The sequence below is a fragment of the Eurytemora carolleeae genome, unplaced genomic scaffold, assembly GCF_000591075.1.
Source record: "Eurytemora carolleeae unplaced genomic scaffold, Eaff_2.0 scaffold668, whole genome shotgun sequence".
NCBI lineage: Eukaryota > Metazoa > Arthropoda > Copepoda > Calanoida > Temoridae > Eurytemora > Eurytemora carolleeae.
In genome coordinates, this window is record NW_019396652.1 from 14810 (window position 1) to 31287 (window position 16478).

General features: G+C 32.2%; 1 protein-coding gene across 2 annotated transcripts in view; it reads right to left on the reverse strand.

Annotated features, from left to right (window-relative positions):
- Positions 1–16478, reverse strand: part of LOC111706919 (E3 ubiquitin-protein ligase RBBP6-like) — a 30945-nt gene that overhangs the window by 491 nt on the left and 13976 nt on the right. The window contains exons 18-37 of one of the 2 annotated variants that reach the window (XM_023479866.1): positions 15574–15621; positions 14533–14681; positions 14209–14446; positions 13716–13778; positions 13417–13463; positions 12941–13013; positions 12552–12628; positions 12050–12231; positions 10921–11214; positions 8718–8822; positions 7894–8046; positions 6929–6961; positions 6367–6446; positions 5814–5898; positions 4413–4513; positions 3274–3652; positions 2642–2778; positions 2331–2406; positions 2031–2075; positions 188–264 (exon numbers count right to left, since the gene is read on the reverse strand). In XM_023479866.1, coding sequence (XP_023335634.1) covers positions 188–264; positions 2031–2075; positions 2331–2406; positions 2642–2778; positions 3274–3652; positions 4413–4513; positions 5814–5898; positions 6367–6446; positions 6929–6961; positions 7894–8046; positions 8718–8822; positions 10921–11214; positions 12050–12231; positions 12552–12628; positions 12941–13013; positions 13417–13463; positions 13716–13778; positions 14209–14446; positions 14533–14681; positions 15574–15621 — 2442 coding nt within the window. Of the gene's footprint in view, positions 1–187; positions 265–2030; positions 2076–2330; positions 2407–2641; positions 2779–3273; positions 3653–4412; positions 4514–5813; positions 5899–6366; positions 6447–6928; positions 6962–7893; positions 8047–8717; positions 8823–10920; positions 11215–12049; positions 12232–12551; positions 12629–12940; positions 13014–13411; positions 13464–13715; positions 13779–14208; positions 14447–14532; positions 14682–15573; positions 15622–16478 lie in introns of both variants that reach the window. The other variant, XM_023479865.1, reaches the window with a different exon arrangement.

Here is a 16478-nt window from a genome sequence, read left to right on the forward strand (position 1 = left end):
TATTCAACTTATTGCGATATCATAGTTAACAAATGAATGAAAGATCCAAAAGCGATCGTTATAAGATATTCGTGTTTGCATCGATTTTTTAAACTAAATTAATGCGGATCACAAATGTCATGAATTCCAAATTATGGGAGGACTTTTGTCTCACTAAAATATCGATGAAAGTAAATTTTTTTTTCACCTTTCGTTCAATTTCTTCTGAACAACAGACGAAAGACGACCTTTCTCCTTTTCTACAGGATTATTGTCGAGGCGAACCTAAAAAAAGCATAAAATATTTCGTACATGTTAAAGTTTTCTTATATAAGGGGCCGATGCTGAGGCGGAAAAATCGCTTTAAAAATGGCAAAAATATTCTTCGTGGAGTTACCCCAACCTAACACACTTTTCCGCACGGAAGAAAGTTAAATTTTATCCCCCCCCCCTCTCCCTAAATCTGGGACAAATAAGAACTTTCCAATATTTTTTTAAAAGGGGAATTTTTATAAACATACACCAAAATTTTGAAATTGCATACATTTGAATGTCTTCCATACAGAATTTTGTTAGGAAGGTTTCAGACAAATTGATATAATGAAGATAAGTTTTTCTTCCTTACAGGGCAACAAGGTGAAGTATTCAATTTCAACTAATAAAGAACAGCTTCCAGCTGTGACAAATATAGTTTTAATTATTAGATACAGGGTTACCCACAAAGGATGAGACATTAACAACCTGAAACTGTGCGATAAATTAGGTCTTGTGAGTAACCCTGTATCTATTTATTAAAAAACTAAGGGTGGTTTCAAGAAAATATTATCATAAGTTCATTTCAATAATATGAAAGCGGTTGCAGTTCCCGATGACCGCAAATATACCACTAATGACCACCAATGACCACTATCGCAGTTCTGTGAATGACTGCAATTGCACCACTAATAACTAGACTAGCGATATGCATTGATCTTAAGTCCATTTAAACATTTCAAGAGGTTCCACAATAATCTGATACATGATAAATGGTATGCTGCTCCATGAGTTTGTTTCAAGAGGTTCCACAATAATCTGATACATGATAAATGGTATGCTGCTCCATGAGTTTGTTTTTATTACATTAAGCAGTAATTTTAATCTGAATCAAAAAATATAAACAATGATAATCCTCAAAACAATTGGTAAAATTGTTTTGATAGTCGATTTTGATTTTTTTTCATGAAATACTGCAAGAGCGATTAGTTTTCTTTTTATTATAGCGTGCACAAAAATTCTCTGGTCAAAGATACAGGGTGAGTCAAAAAAAAGTGTGATTTGCGGCGCCTGGTGCAAAATTGTACCTTTTTTGTGCAACTCTCCTGTATAGTGGTTTTTCAATATTTTTTGAAAATTTGTATTTTTTTAGTTCTGGTCTAAATTTTAAAGAAAAGTTATTTAAATTCTCTAGTTCCTTTCTTCTTAGTTTATTCTTAAGTATTAAATATACGCTGTTCATTTGAAACCATAAGAACCATTGAACAACTATTTTTCAGTAAAAATGATACCAGAACTGAAAATTGCGAATTTTCTTATTACAATTTTGAAAGTTTTCTGAGATTCTGTGATTCAATCTTTTTAAAATTTTAGATTTCGATAGAAACAATTTATTTGCACATTTTTGTTTTTCTGAACTTTTGATTTTGTGAGAAAAAAGGTTCGCGGATTTTTTTGGGGTCTAAGTACCAAAATAATTAAAATTTTTAAAAAATATTGAAAAAACACCATACAGCTAGAAGAGTTGCACAAAAAAAGGTATAATTTTGCAACAGGCGCCGCAAATCACACTTTTTTTTTGACTCACCCTGTATCTTTGACTAGAGAATTTTTGTGAATGCTATAATAAAAAGAAAACAAATTGCTCTTGCAGTATTTCATGGCCGCAAGTATACTGATAATGACCGTTCCTGTAGTTTTCAAGGACCACAGATTTATCACTAATGAGAAATAAACTGCGAATGCAATTTTAAATTAAAGCAGATTTATAACTTATGACCTCCAATGACTGTTTCTACCTGAATAGTTAATCCAGCTGACCCTTCTCTTCTTCCCAGCCGTTCCTGTAACGGTCAACACAACATTTTAATGATGATTTAGAAAAATTCAAGATCTCAATAATACAATAATAATTCAAAAACAAAATATAATTTATTAAAAGAAAGAGAATTTTAAATTTATAGAAAGAAAACGTAAGATAAAAAAGCTTATTTCTTTTAATAAGAGGATTTAAGAAATTTTAAATTCAAATCCCAAAGAATGAATGAATGAATGAATGAATAAATAAATAAATAAATGAATGTTGAGTTGATGAATTCCTTGACACTGCGAACCTCTCTCTCTTTTATCTGTCTCTCCCCACTACCCACCTCCTCTATAGAGACAGATCTTGACCTAGATATATAGATAGATAGATGGATACATAGATAATTGATTAGATATTGAGATAGATATTAGGTTTATAGGTTATTAATAGATAAATAGGTTGACATTCATTATATAAATAAACTAGCGTGGAAACCTAGATAGATAAAAAGGTGAAGATGTTTACTCTATATGGATAATAATAAAGACTTGATAAATCCAAAGATAGAAAGGTCAAATATTTTACGGAGATCTATTAAACTACCTTTTATTTGGAGAACGGGATCGTAATCGACTGCCAGATCTTTCTTTCGACCTTTTCGAACTGTAAGAACGTTCCTTTGATCGTTTCGAACTAAAACCGTCTTCAGATTTCTTTCCATCAATTAAGTCTTTATGTTTCTAAAAAGAAATAATTTACGTCGCCATTTCAGTAATTTTTAATCTTGACTTTCTAAGCCGTCAGGTCTTGTAGGTCGCCAACTGTCAAACCGTCGCAAATTTTCAAATTTTCAATTGGTAGTAAGCTGTCTAGTTGTGACAAATTGTCCATTGTGTTCAGCTTGCTATGTTGTAAAACTGTTTAACGATGTCAGTTAGCGAAGTAGTTAAGTTAATTGTTTAGATTTTACATCTTCTTTTTAAATTTTGTTGAGTTTGTCCAAATTGTCAGGCTAACGTGTTGGTAGATTTCTTTAATAGTTCATTTGATAATTTATTTTCAAAATGATTTGGGGTTTAACAACCAATTTTTTATCATTAGGCAGCATGCCAAGGTTTAAAATTAGTCAAATTGTCACATTTTCATCCTTTATAAAAAGAAATTACACGCAGTCAAGTCATTTTCTTGCCCTTCACCCATGGTGGCATAGTATAAAAAAATAAAATCATTTTTACCCTTTTCTTCTCTTTTTCTTTTAATCTAGATCCCTCTCTGTCTTCGGAATCATCTCTGTCTTCCTTCTTCTTTTTCTTCTTCTTCTTGTTCTTGTTGACAAACTCCTCCAGTTCATCCTTGTTCATCGTGTTCAGTTTCATCAATTTCTTTAAAATTTTAGTATCAACAGTAATCTTATTCTTCTTCTTTTTCTTCTTCCCGTCCTTCCTTTTCTTTTTCTTTCTCTTCTCGCCGTCTGTTTCACCCTCAGAACCCTCCCATTTCTCTTCTTTTTCATTTCCGCTGTCATTATCAGAGCCTGCTTCTTTCTTCTTTCTCTTTTTCTTCTTTTTCTTTTCTTCCTCCACCCCATCGTCTACCCCTGCCTCAACTTTCCGTCTAAAAATATAACTTCAATTTAAATATAAGTTATTCCTGAGCACGAGAATAGTCAAACTATATGGTTTAGATCAATAATTGTATTTGAACTAGTTCAGTTTAGTTGTTGGATTACTCCAAGAACCCCTAAAGGGGTGTAGTCGAAGTTACAGAGGAAAAAATAGTCTTTTTTTTTATTCTTCTGATAGTATAGTAAGGCAGATTTAATGCATGTATTATATATAAGATGTATTTTTTTCAATGGCAATGCATTTTATTCGTTCTATTGTTAAATTCTTTTTATTTTTTGATATTTTATCTATTTTCCCTCGTCTTTTTTCTTTTATCTATTATTCATTCTTTGGCATTTTTTGTTCTTGTTTATTTTTGACATAGATTTTTTTCTACTTTTTTAGTCGACCTTTGTAGAAATCATCTGCCCGATGACGAGTTACTATTATGCATTTTTACATCCCAGTTCTATTTTGAATAAAAATCTGGTAGGTTGTGGATCAAAAGAATTAGCCAGAAGACACTTTCTAGTAAACGCTTCATTAAACTCACATATGAAATACCTAGTCAAAGTGTTTACTCAGAAAACTGCAGATGTGAAGGGAATTTTTGTATTACGCAATAAACAGCGAAATTTTGAAGTAAAGATAGCATAAACCACTTGCAAATAATGTAAACTTGCAAAAAATTTGATTTTAATGGAATCCCATATTCATATTTTCGAAAAATCCGCGAAATTCGCTTTAATCCCACTGATTTAATAATTAACCTCTTAGCTCCGGGTTCCTTGTTCTCCTTTATATTGTTCAACGCTTTGATCAGCAGGGTCGGAGAAGTTTTAACCAATCTGGACTCTTCGTCCTCCCAACCCTTAAAGTACAGAAATAAATAAAATAATAATAAACAATTTCACAAAAAATCATGTCTCATGACAGCTATTGTAATAATAATATGAGAAGATATCACAGGTGTGTATATTTTTCAGAAATGCTTTTTGACGATTTGGAAAAAATGAAATAATTCAATAATTAGGTAACTTTTTCATCTTTTAGATACGTTTTGCGCAAAAAATTAATTGATTTTACCGCATTTTGACCAACATTACCGACCTATGATTCCCCCAACAGAGGGAGGTTAAGTTGCTTAACGTCCCTTGAGACAGTTAAATAAAATAATCACCCGCTCTGAGAAGTTTTCATGAAAAATTTAGCGCAGTTTCATCTCAAAAGACAATAAAATTGTATACAACTTCTTTTTCGGGAAATTAAAAATTTTACCGCCTTTTGACCAACATCGCCGACCTATGATTCCCCCAACAAAGTGAGGTTAGCAGTGCTTAGGATCCATTTAATTTTGATGCGGATCCAGTTCATTTCTATAAGATTTACTGAGTCTTTTTAACAAAAAAATAATTTTCAAATTTTTTGTTTTATTTTTTTCGCATATTTTTATCCTAAAACTTAATGAATCATTCAGAAATGAGGAAATTTTCATAATCTCTCTTTTTTTCAAAAGTTCATATTTTGGATTTAGAAATAAAAGTTTTTTTTTGCAGTTTTTGGTTGATATTTTACCCCCTGGATCCGGATCCGTGGATCCGCATATTTTTGCGGATCCGGATCCAGGAAGCCAAAATCTTGCGGATCCAAAGGATCCGGATCCTAAGCACTGGAGGTTAGGTTACCTAAAGTCCCTTGGGACAGTTTTTAAAATAACCACCCGTTCTGCGAAGGGTTCGGGAAAAATTTCTCGCATTTTCATCTCAAAAGATGATAAAAACTACTTTTTCGGGAAATTAAAAATTTTACTTAACCACGACTTCCCTGGTAAAGGAAACTTCCCTGTAAAGAAGTTGTGAATAGTAATTACTAACCACGGGTTCCCTCGACCAGTTTAGTCTACATAATGTCCCTCGCTGCGCTTTGGATGTTTTGTAGACTAAATTGGGATTGAGAACCCTTGGTAAAGTAAAATTCCATTAACTTCCCTGTAAAGTAGTTGTAAATAATTATTACCTAATTCAGCGAATAAAACTCTAAAAAACACTGTCCTCTCAGAAGTTTAGCTATTTAAAAAAAAATAAGTCCAATTTGGCCAAGAATATCTATTTTTGCACTTCGATACAAACCTCTGCATGGAGTTGAAGATGAGTGGAGTACTCAATACTAACCTCTGCATGGAGTTGAAGATGAGTGGAGTCCTCTATTGTGGAATCTGGTTCAGCAACTTTCAGCTTTCCATCTTCATCCTTCATTCTGACCAAATAAAGTTGAATATTAAATTAAATTCTTTAAAATAATATATATATATATATATTGTATATGCATCAATTTGTTTTGTTAATCCCGTCCCATTTCGTTTTCACACTTCAGTCATGATTTAACATGTCCTGACCAGTCCTATAAAATCAATCTCCTATCCTGTCCTGTCACCTTTTGTCCTGTCCTATCCCGAACGTTTAATCTAGACTCCTTTTGTTTACTTGTCCGTGCACTGTCCTGTACCGTCTGTCCCTTGTCCTGTCCTCTCTTGTCTCAGTCCTGTCCTATCCTGTCCAAGTCCTGTCCTGTCCTGTCCTGTCCTGTCCTGTCCTGTCCTTCAGTTAGCGAAGNTCCTGTCCTGTCCTGTCCTGTCCTGTCCTGTCCTGTCCTGTCCTGTCCTGTCCTGTATTGTCCTTTAATCTTCTATCTTGTCCTTGTCCTTGTCTGTCCTGTCCGCTTTACCTTGACTCCTTTTGTTTACTCTGATCCAAACGAGATTTAAAAACATCTAGATCTTTGGCAAAATCTGGGTCCATCTCATTCTAAAACATTTTTAAAATATTATAACAAAACCAATTAATTGTGAAAAATAACACAACCTTCAGGAGTTAAAAACTTATTTATTTTAACATTTTTTTTTCATGTATCTAAACATTATCGTTGTCAAAATAAAAACCTTTTTAAAGCGGAGAAAAGTTCAGAAAAGTGAACTTTTCTTGAGAAATGAATAATTAAATTCCTAAAGAGAAGACGACTTTTTTGTAAAAAAAAAACTATTGGAAAGGGACTGATAACGTCACCCGAAATGAAAGTGTTTCGTGTATGCCCGACTCACAACAGTACCCAGTATACTTTAATCTGAGCAATAATGTTTTTTGTGGTTTTTAAAACTTGATAAATTCTGTCTATTTATCTTTTTTTCTCTGCTACGTACATACATAAGTTACTTTAAATAAACCACAGTTAAAATCATCAATTTTGAATTATGTTGTTAGTCCCATTATTAAGTTAAAAATTCACTTACTTTTACTAGAGGGTTGTCGGGCTCAAATATATCCTAAAATAATATGTGTATATAGTCGATATACTATCTTATCATGATTTATCCCTGATTAAATCGAAATTTTCCTCCTAAAACTATTCAATAATTTTTTAGTTTTAAAAACTCCGATTTAAAAAAACTGTCAAGAATAATCAGGAGATCAGTATTGATTTTTATCTTCCTAAGATTTGATTATTTTCTCAAATTTTATCGCATTTGACAATTTTGGGTAAAAAATATATCGATTTTTTGCATCTGAACAAACTGTGAAATACTAATTGATTTAAAATAAAAGGTGCAAATCTCTTTTTCCCTTGAAAACAATTTTCTCGACAAGTTCGATTTGTAAATGTTTATTTCAAGATTTTAAGCCGAGAAGGAAAAAAAATATTATGATTTAAAAAATAATTATCTTCTCTAATATTTTTATTTACTCATAACAGGAAAGATCTGGAAAGGGGACCAATTGAATAATAAGAAAAAAGTATACTTCTTTTTCGTCATAAGCTATTAATTACCTCCCCTTAATAATCTTTCGGTTTAAGAACTTTTTTTCAATTTTTGAAGCTTTGGGGGTCAGTAAAAATATTTGGATACCGATTATTTTTTACAACATGATCTGGCTAGCTCCTATTTACAAGATATCTTAACGTTTTGATCTTTTGGAATTTGAAAACATTTTAATTTGAAATCAAAGCTCAAATCAAATTTGTAAATTTGTTTACTAAAGATCAAAAATATAAATATTTATTACCTTCCTTATTCGAAGGAATGAAAACAATCATGAAACTAAATTCTCAGAACCAGAATCTCAAATTGTGTACACTACAGTTAATACTGGACAAGTTGGTTCCGGCCACGTATATTGTTTTTTTTTTGGGGGGGGGGGGGGGAAAAAAAAAATTTTCCTTAAAAATGTTACCTTATAGAATCTTTAAATTGTTTACCTGAGATTTGACAAGTTCTGTGACAAGTGGACTTTCTGCTCTAACAGAACTATCCATCTTGTCTGGACTTTCCTCTTTGACTGGACTTTCTTCAGGCTTAACTGGACTTGTTTTCTTTAACATAGGACTTGGTACACGGGAAACTTTTCCTCTCTAAAAACAAAATTGGTTTGTTGAAGACAAAAATAAAAACTTTCGATATCATCAAAGTTATATGATGCTCTATGGAGAAAAATCATTTATATTACAAATTTAAAATTTCACTTCTGCAAAGTAGAAATATTATAAGATAAATATGATAAAAGATTAATTCTTAATTATTTACAATCTTCTGCAAAGTAGAAATATTATATGATGAATAGGATAGAAGATTTATTCTAAATTATCTGCTAGGTAGAAATATTATAAGAAGAATAGGATAGAAGATTAATTCTAAATTATTTACTATCTTCTAGTAGATAGTAAATAAAATGAATAGGATAGAAGATTTATTCTAAATTATCTGCTAGGTAGAAATATTATAAGAAGAATAGGATAGAAGATTACTTCTATAATATTTACTATCTTCTACAAAGTAGATATATTATAAGATGAATAGGATAGAAGATTACTTCTATAATATTTACTATCTTCTACAAAGTAGATATATTATAAGATGAATAGGATAGAAGATTACTTCTATATTATTTACTACCTTCTGCAAAGTAGAAATATTGTAAGATGAATAGGATAGAAGATTTATTCTAAATTATTTACTTCCTTCTGCAAAGTAGAAATATTTTAAGATGAACAGGATAGAAGATTACTTCTATAATATTTACTACCTTCTGCAAAGTAGAAATATTATAAGATGAATAGGATAGAAGATTACTGCTGGATTCTGTTTTAAGTTCGCTACTGGGTTCATTTGGCGTAGGTTCACTCATATCCTAGAAAAAAAGAAAAAAATAACCTTGGTAGTTGTTGTAATACGGTAGTAAGCGATCATATCATTACAATGAAGACGACTTTAACTATAAAAACTATAAATGTTAACCAGCTATTTTTGAATTAAAAAATTACATGTAATCAAAAAGAATATTTTAATTAATAAATTCTCTTGACTTCTTTCTTTATGTGTATTGTGTAAATCAAAATCGAAAATGAAAGTCGTCTTCATTGTATGGATATAATCGCCTACTACCAAAGGTTTTATAAAACATGTTATTTACCTAAAAAATTATGTTCTTAAAATACTAACAATCAAATTAAAAAAAACACAAAATTAGAATATTTTGAATAATTATTTAAATAGAGGAAATTACACCTTCAACCGTAAGGGATTTATATAAAAATGCTTTGAAAAATAGTTAATACGTCTATGAATAGTTAATTGAATTATTGAATTAAATGAAAAAATGTTTATGACCCTTTAAAGAAACTGTGTCCGAATTTAATGAATTTAAGCCGCGTCTCAAATCCCCAAAAACCGGTTTCAATTGAGCACCGGCTTAAATCGTGAAAATGTTTATACAATTTTCAGGAAAACCAACCATATTTGAGCCGCGGTTTCAAATTCTTTAAATTCGGCCTCTGAATACTTAATTCTAGGCAACCCTGAATTAGTGCCCGGTTGATTCTCATTTGAACAACTCCCGTTTGCACTATTGTTCGTTTGCACTATTGTTCGTTTGAACTATTGTTCATGACGTCATATCAACACATTAATTGCTCATTTGAACTATTTTTCTACCAATTCAGTTTTTAAATTTTTTTATAATTATGAAGTTAGGGACCATACAATTAATTAGATAACATATAAACAGAAATGTTTCAATTGAACATTAAAATAGTTCAAATGAACATTAAAATAGTTCAAATGAACAAAAAAATAGTTCAAATGAATTAGTTCAAATGAAAAAAAAAATTCAAATGAGAAAAAAAATAATTCAAATGAAAAAATTACAAAAAAATTGGTTAAATTTTGGACCCCCCCCCCCAGTCCCCTCCCTCCTATCAATTTTGTATATGACCATTTTTTTTCTCATCAAATTTATTAATATTTATTTATTATTATTGTAGGGTTAGGTTAGGTTAGCTCATTTCTGGGCCGAGCGCTGCGGCTAGGACAGGCTAGGGGACCGAGCGCTGCGACCAGGAAAGACCTCTATAATTCAACAATTTTAATAAAATTAGTGTATATTTAGGGTTAGGTTAGGTTAAGCTCATTTCTGGGCCGAGCGCTGCAGCTAGGACAGGCTGGGGGACCGAGCGCTGCGGCCATATGACCAATATTAATTTGCTGAAAAATAAAAAAAAAATGGTCATGTACAAAATTGATACCGGTTCTATTTTTATGTCTAATTGAACTATTTGTATGTTAATTTCAACTCTTTTAATGTTCATTTAAACTATTTTGATGTCCATTTTGAACTATTTTATTGCCCATTTGAACTATTTTCATGTCCATTATATTTATAACTATTTTTATGTCCATTTGAACTATTTTTATGTCCATTTGAACTTTTTTTATGTCCATTTAAACTATTTTTATGTCCATTTGAACTATTTGTATGTCCATTTGAACTATTTTTATGTCCATTTGAACTATTCTTATGTCCATTTGAACTATTTTTTGTCCATTTGAACTACTTTTTTGTTCATTTGAACTATTTTTTTTTGTCCATTTGAACTATTTTTTGTCCATTTGAACTATTTTTTTGCCCATTTGAACTATTTTTATGTTCATTTGAACTATTATTATGTTCATTTGAACTATTTTTTTGTTTATTTCATAGAAATAGTTCAAATAAACAATAATTCAAATATGAACTGGAAATAGTTCAAATGAGCATTAAATAAACTCGTTTGAACTATTGCTCATTTCAACTATTCACGTGGTACCACGTGCAGTAGTTTAACCGAACAATAGTTCAAATGAACAATAGTTAAAGCGGGAGTAGTTCAAATGGGATAGCATCGGCGTGCCCGCATCACAAACCAAGAGTCCCTTGAAATTAATCTCTTTTAATCGAGAAAAAAAATCACCTTAATAGAAAGTTTTGTTGTGTGCCTGTCAAAGACCAGGGTTGGTAGATTTATAACTTCATTAAAGGAATTCTTAAACCGAGGATTAATTTCTGGTTCAGGTTCTATTTCAGGTTCTATCCTTGATTTATCATCAGCATCTGCTCCTTCTTTGCTCTCCTCCGCCACCTCCTTCTCCTGTTCAACAATCTCCTTAGTCTCCAGGAGCTCCTGGAGCTTCTGCTGGCCAGGTTCTAAGAGGTCTCCTGGTTCCTTCTCAATAAATGCTCTTTCATCAGTTTTTTTGTCATCCTCCTGGTAAGAAAAGAACAATTATCAAAGGGACCGTCAGCGTAATTTTAAGTTACCCTCAATATAATAATTGGCTTGTCCGATTCCGATTTAAAGCTTTGTCTGATCAATTATGAATTAGATATTAATGTCTCTAATTTTTCTAGGCCTTAGAAGCCCTTAGGCAGCTGGAATCTTGTCAACCCTCTTCTCAGTAAGAATGAAGCGTGGATGAATGAATATGCTGCCAGATTACAACCCCTGGTAGATCAATATAAACCCATACAACACCAAACTTTCGCAATAGAAAAAATCCGAGATTTGAACGTAACAACCGATCATGTCCTTGGGACAAAAAAATCTCTTGAAATGTTTCTAATTTTGAGAACTAATCATTATCAATTGATAGTTCTCTTTTCAATTGATAATTCTCTACAAAAGTGAAATGTGCCTTTCTTTTCCAGGAATTTTTTTAGAACACTTTAAAAAACTAGAAAAATGAGAATATATTCGACATAATTGATCAGAAAAAGATTTTTGAGTCCGTTATTGCCATCTTTGCATCAAGGCTCAGTTGAAATTACGCTTGTAGTCTCCCATTTCCCCACAGTACTTCTAAAATATTTTTTTAAGGTTTAAATCAATTAATAAAACCAGTTAAAACCCCAAAAACATATTATTTAGAATGTAGAATAGAATAGACTTATGTCCTTGGTCAATCCTCAAATCACTAATGTCGGTTAATATTTGTACCTTAATGACTGAAATATCTCTAAATATGATCGTGGCTAAGTTTCAAAAGTAGCAAATTAAAGTTCTCATCGACGTTTCTAAGATTTAATGAAGACGACTTTTATACCTTTGACTCTGCCCTAGCGTGTTCTAACTTCTCCTCATCATTCCCTCTTTTCTTCTCCTTTCTCTTTTCCTTCTTCTCTTTCTTCTCCTTCCTCTTTCTTCTCCTAGTTTCATCTTCTGAGTTATCATCATCCCTTTTCTTCTTCTTTTTACTCTTCCTCTCCTTTTTATCATCTACGTCTCCTAAGAAAAACAAATATAAAAAGTAAAAATTATTTCTAAAATTATTAAAATTTTTCTTTAAACGAAAACAAAACCTATTTACAAATCGAACAAGAAAAACAAAACGAACAATTTAAAATCTTAACCAATCGTTTGTATTTTATTGGTCAGTAAAACCGTCAATGAACGATTCAAAGTGTTGATAATCGTAACTTATTTCTAGAATAATATTTTATGCAAAACCTTCCAGAGTAATAGAATTGAATTTGATTTTCGTATACATACATTGTACAATGTACATAATATAATAAAAAAAGGAATTATATTTATGAAAATAATACCTTTGATACGAAGTTTAGCTCTTTCTTCTTGAATTTCGTCCTCGTAGACAACCTCCTCTCCAACCCTGGACGCAGACCTGATTTACAGAGGTCGGCGATGATATCAATACAATGAAGACGTCTTTCCTATTTAAGTTTTGGTTTCTAATTTTTTTTTTCAAATTACAAGTTTACAAGTAAAGAAAAAGAAGCTGTTAATTGATTAGCTTCTTTTAATTTCCATGTTTATGTGCATCCATGCTGTTATTGAAAGCTGGTAAATATCAAAACTGGGAAAAATACTGATTTTCAGGGTAATAATTACTATTTGAGTATGAGTATATAATATCATCTCGTTTAAGAATTTCCATTTCTAATTTTTTTCCTTGTAAGATTATCATATTATGTACCTGCCGTCTCCAGGACTAAGGCTTAGACTTGGAGTTCTGGTTTCATCATCCTTCCCATAATCAACCTTCTGATCAAACCAAATATCAATGAATCAATGAATCAATGAATCAGTCAATGATTCAGTCAATGAATCAGTCAATGAATCAGTCAATGAATCAGCCAATGAATCAGTCAATGAATCAGTCAATGAATCAATCAATGAATCAATCAATGATTCGATCGATCGATCAACCAACCAACCAACCAGCCAACCAACCAACCAACCAACCAATAAACCAACCAACCAGACTCTATGCTTAGTTTCACTAACGAAGAGCAAGGGTTATTTCTAGGTAAAAAGAAGCAAGTATTTAAAAAGGCAGATGGAAGATATATGTGTCAATATTACAAATTACCAATAACAATAATCGCAGTCAACCCTTATCCTAGGAAATTAAAACAGAAATTGTGATTTATCAATAAATGGTTTCCTTGTGTTCATCTTTTCTGAGTTCCACACTATGCTCTGTTCTGCTGTAACTTCTGAACAAATTTAACAATAATTTTCATTTTAATTTACGCGGATTCCAATCTTCAGATCATCTAAAAATGAGGAAAATATAAAACCATGCATTCAAATCAATATTTCCTTATTTATATGCAGAAACTTTGTTGGCTATGGAGAGAAAATTCCCAAGTAGGCACTTATCATTCAAAGTTTTGACTGATTTTTGGATCCAGTCCCCCAAAACATTGCGCATCCGGTAAATTGGTTTAATTTGTTCTTAACTATACCTGTACTCCTTCTGATAAGCTCTTGTATCTTTATGCCTGTAATCCTTATCCCGTGTTTCCAATCTATACACATTTAAAAAAAATCTGTAGGCTTAAGTGACCCTCTAATTTAAAAGTGGCGAGTCCGATTCACTTTTGACTGGTCTAGAATAAAACGGACTTATTCTTTTAATTCTAAAAAACTCTAATTGTGTTATACTATAAATATTTACTTTCTAGTAGTTGCAGAAAATAAATATTTGCTCTCGAATTTTAGGAAACCGGTTTGGACGAAAAACATTCTGTATTTACAAGTGTTGAGTTCAAACTGTGTGCTAGCGTACCCTCACGTTAATTGAAATTACCCTTACACTTTACAGTCCTCTTTAGTAATTTTCTATAAAAATATTTACTTTTTGTTACCAAGCCTATTCTACAGGGGGGTAAATTTTTATTGATCATTTTCTGCTGAATAATCTCAACATTAGACAATTGGGATTTTCTGGATTATTACCTTTCTTTAGGGTCGCGTCTCTCAAACCGTTCCTCGCCAACTTTTGCCTTTCTCCCTCGCGCGTAGTCGTCTGTTCGAGCAGTCTCGTCGTAACGAGCCATTTCGTCCGCTCTCCACGAAGGCACATGCTGTCTTTCGTCAAATCGACGATCGTCGACCTCGACTCGGCGATCTTTCTCGTCATATCGTCGACTATCCCCAGCTGGGTGCCGATCATCGACGTCCCAGTGTTCGTCCACTGAACATTTTAAAATCAAAATATTAAAAACAATCACAAGATTTTCAAAAAAACGGAAGAAAAATAACAACAAAAACAATTTTAACCTGTTGGAGTAGACTTCCTATTCTGCGGATCTTTAGGAACTGAACTGCGCCCTCCTTGTCGTGGAGGTGTAGGGCGTGCGGGCGCACGTGAGGAAGTATTCTCCTTATACCTGTACCTTTCAGGAGACCGTCCACCCTTGTATTTGTCCCTTAAAATAATATAATATTAGGGAAGTTTCTTACTCCATTATTGGCCCCTAGAATTTCTGTTTTTCAACTAGGGTCATATTGAGCCCTCGAAACCTCAGTTTTCTAACTAAAGTTGGGCCCTCAAAACGCTGTTTTGAGCTATGGAAATGTTTGGCCCTCAGACTGTTTCTACTTGAAGTATTATTGGGCCCTAGAAACTCTGTTTTGGAACTATAACAATTCTGGGCCTTGAAATATCTATTAAACTATGCAAAGTATTACAATTTAGGACCATGAAAAATCAGTTTTTTTTTCAATCAGAGCAATATTATTGGGCCCAAGAAACTCTATTTTTGAACTGTTCAAATTAGTGCCCTGGAATCTGTTAAAATAAGCTAATTTAGACCAAAACCTTAGTTAAAGTTTTTACAATTTTGGACCCGGGAATATTGGACCCTCGAAATTCCATTCTTAAACTCGTAGCAATATCAGGCTCTAAAAACTCTGTTTTTACAACTAAACCTTTAATGTTACCAAGAAAATTTTATTTCATCAAATTATATTTGTCCCTGGAACCAAGTTTTTTATTACGGATATTGATCCCTGGACCCACCTCTTAGTACGGATATTGATCCCTAGACACACTTTTTAAGAATAATATTGGTCCCTGGACCCACTTTTAGGTAATAATATTAGTCCCTGGACCGACTTTATAGCATTTAAATTGGTCCCTGGACCGACTTTATAGCATTTAAATTGGTCCCTGGACCCACTTTTAGTACTAATATTGGTTCCTGGTCTAACTTGTTAGTACTAATATTGGTCCCAGGACCCACTTGTTAGTACTAATATTGGTCCCTGGACCTACTTTTTAGTAACAATATTGGTCCCTGGACCGACTTTCTTAATTACCTGTAATAATATCGTTCCCTTGATCTAGATCTCGGCCGAGCCCGATCCCTAAATTTAAATTTATTCAAAAAATATTTCAAGTTATATTCTATTAAAAGTAGTAAAATTTTCTGAATGTCGTGTACTAATTAAAGCCTCACGGGAGGGAGTGCACCCACATTGAATCAAATTAAATCATCGCACAAATTAGTTTTTAAATGTTTTGTCTGAGAAACAGTTTCCGTCTGAAGTGAACATTTTAAGTGATTACAAATGTTTTAATATATCAGGATTACCACTAAATTGAGAATGCCTGATTCACTACGATACCCTCAAAAGCTTTACATCTTCATAAAGGAAACAATCTTAAAAACTGACAAGGGTCAACCCAGACCAAAATATATTTTGAATAAAATGTGAAACTAGCATCTACTTTAATTACTCCATGAGTTTTGGTCCACCATCATCACCAAATTTTAAATTAGATATCAATGTTAATAATTTTTTTAACTGATTATGCATGTAGGAAAACATGCAGGATTTTTAAGAAGTAAACACTTTTAAAGCTGGAAAATTTTCAACTTCTTCCAACCTATAAACCCCTATCCTGAAATAGATTTGTGTGGTGAGTATTACAAATTCTTGTGATTGCACTCCCTCCCTCCTCTCACAATTGCAGGGTGGCCAAAACTTTTTTGAACCCATCCGTACAAAAATCCGTACATTTTCAGAAGAAATCCGTACAATCCGTACAATTTTCGAAAAACAATCCGTACAATCCGTACAATTTTTTAAAAAAAAAATCCGTACAATCCGTACATTTTTTTAAACCAATCCGTACATTTTTTTAAAGATCCGTACATTTTTTTAAAAAATCTGTACAATCAGCACAATTTTCGAAAAAAATCCCATTTTTGAAAAAAAAA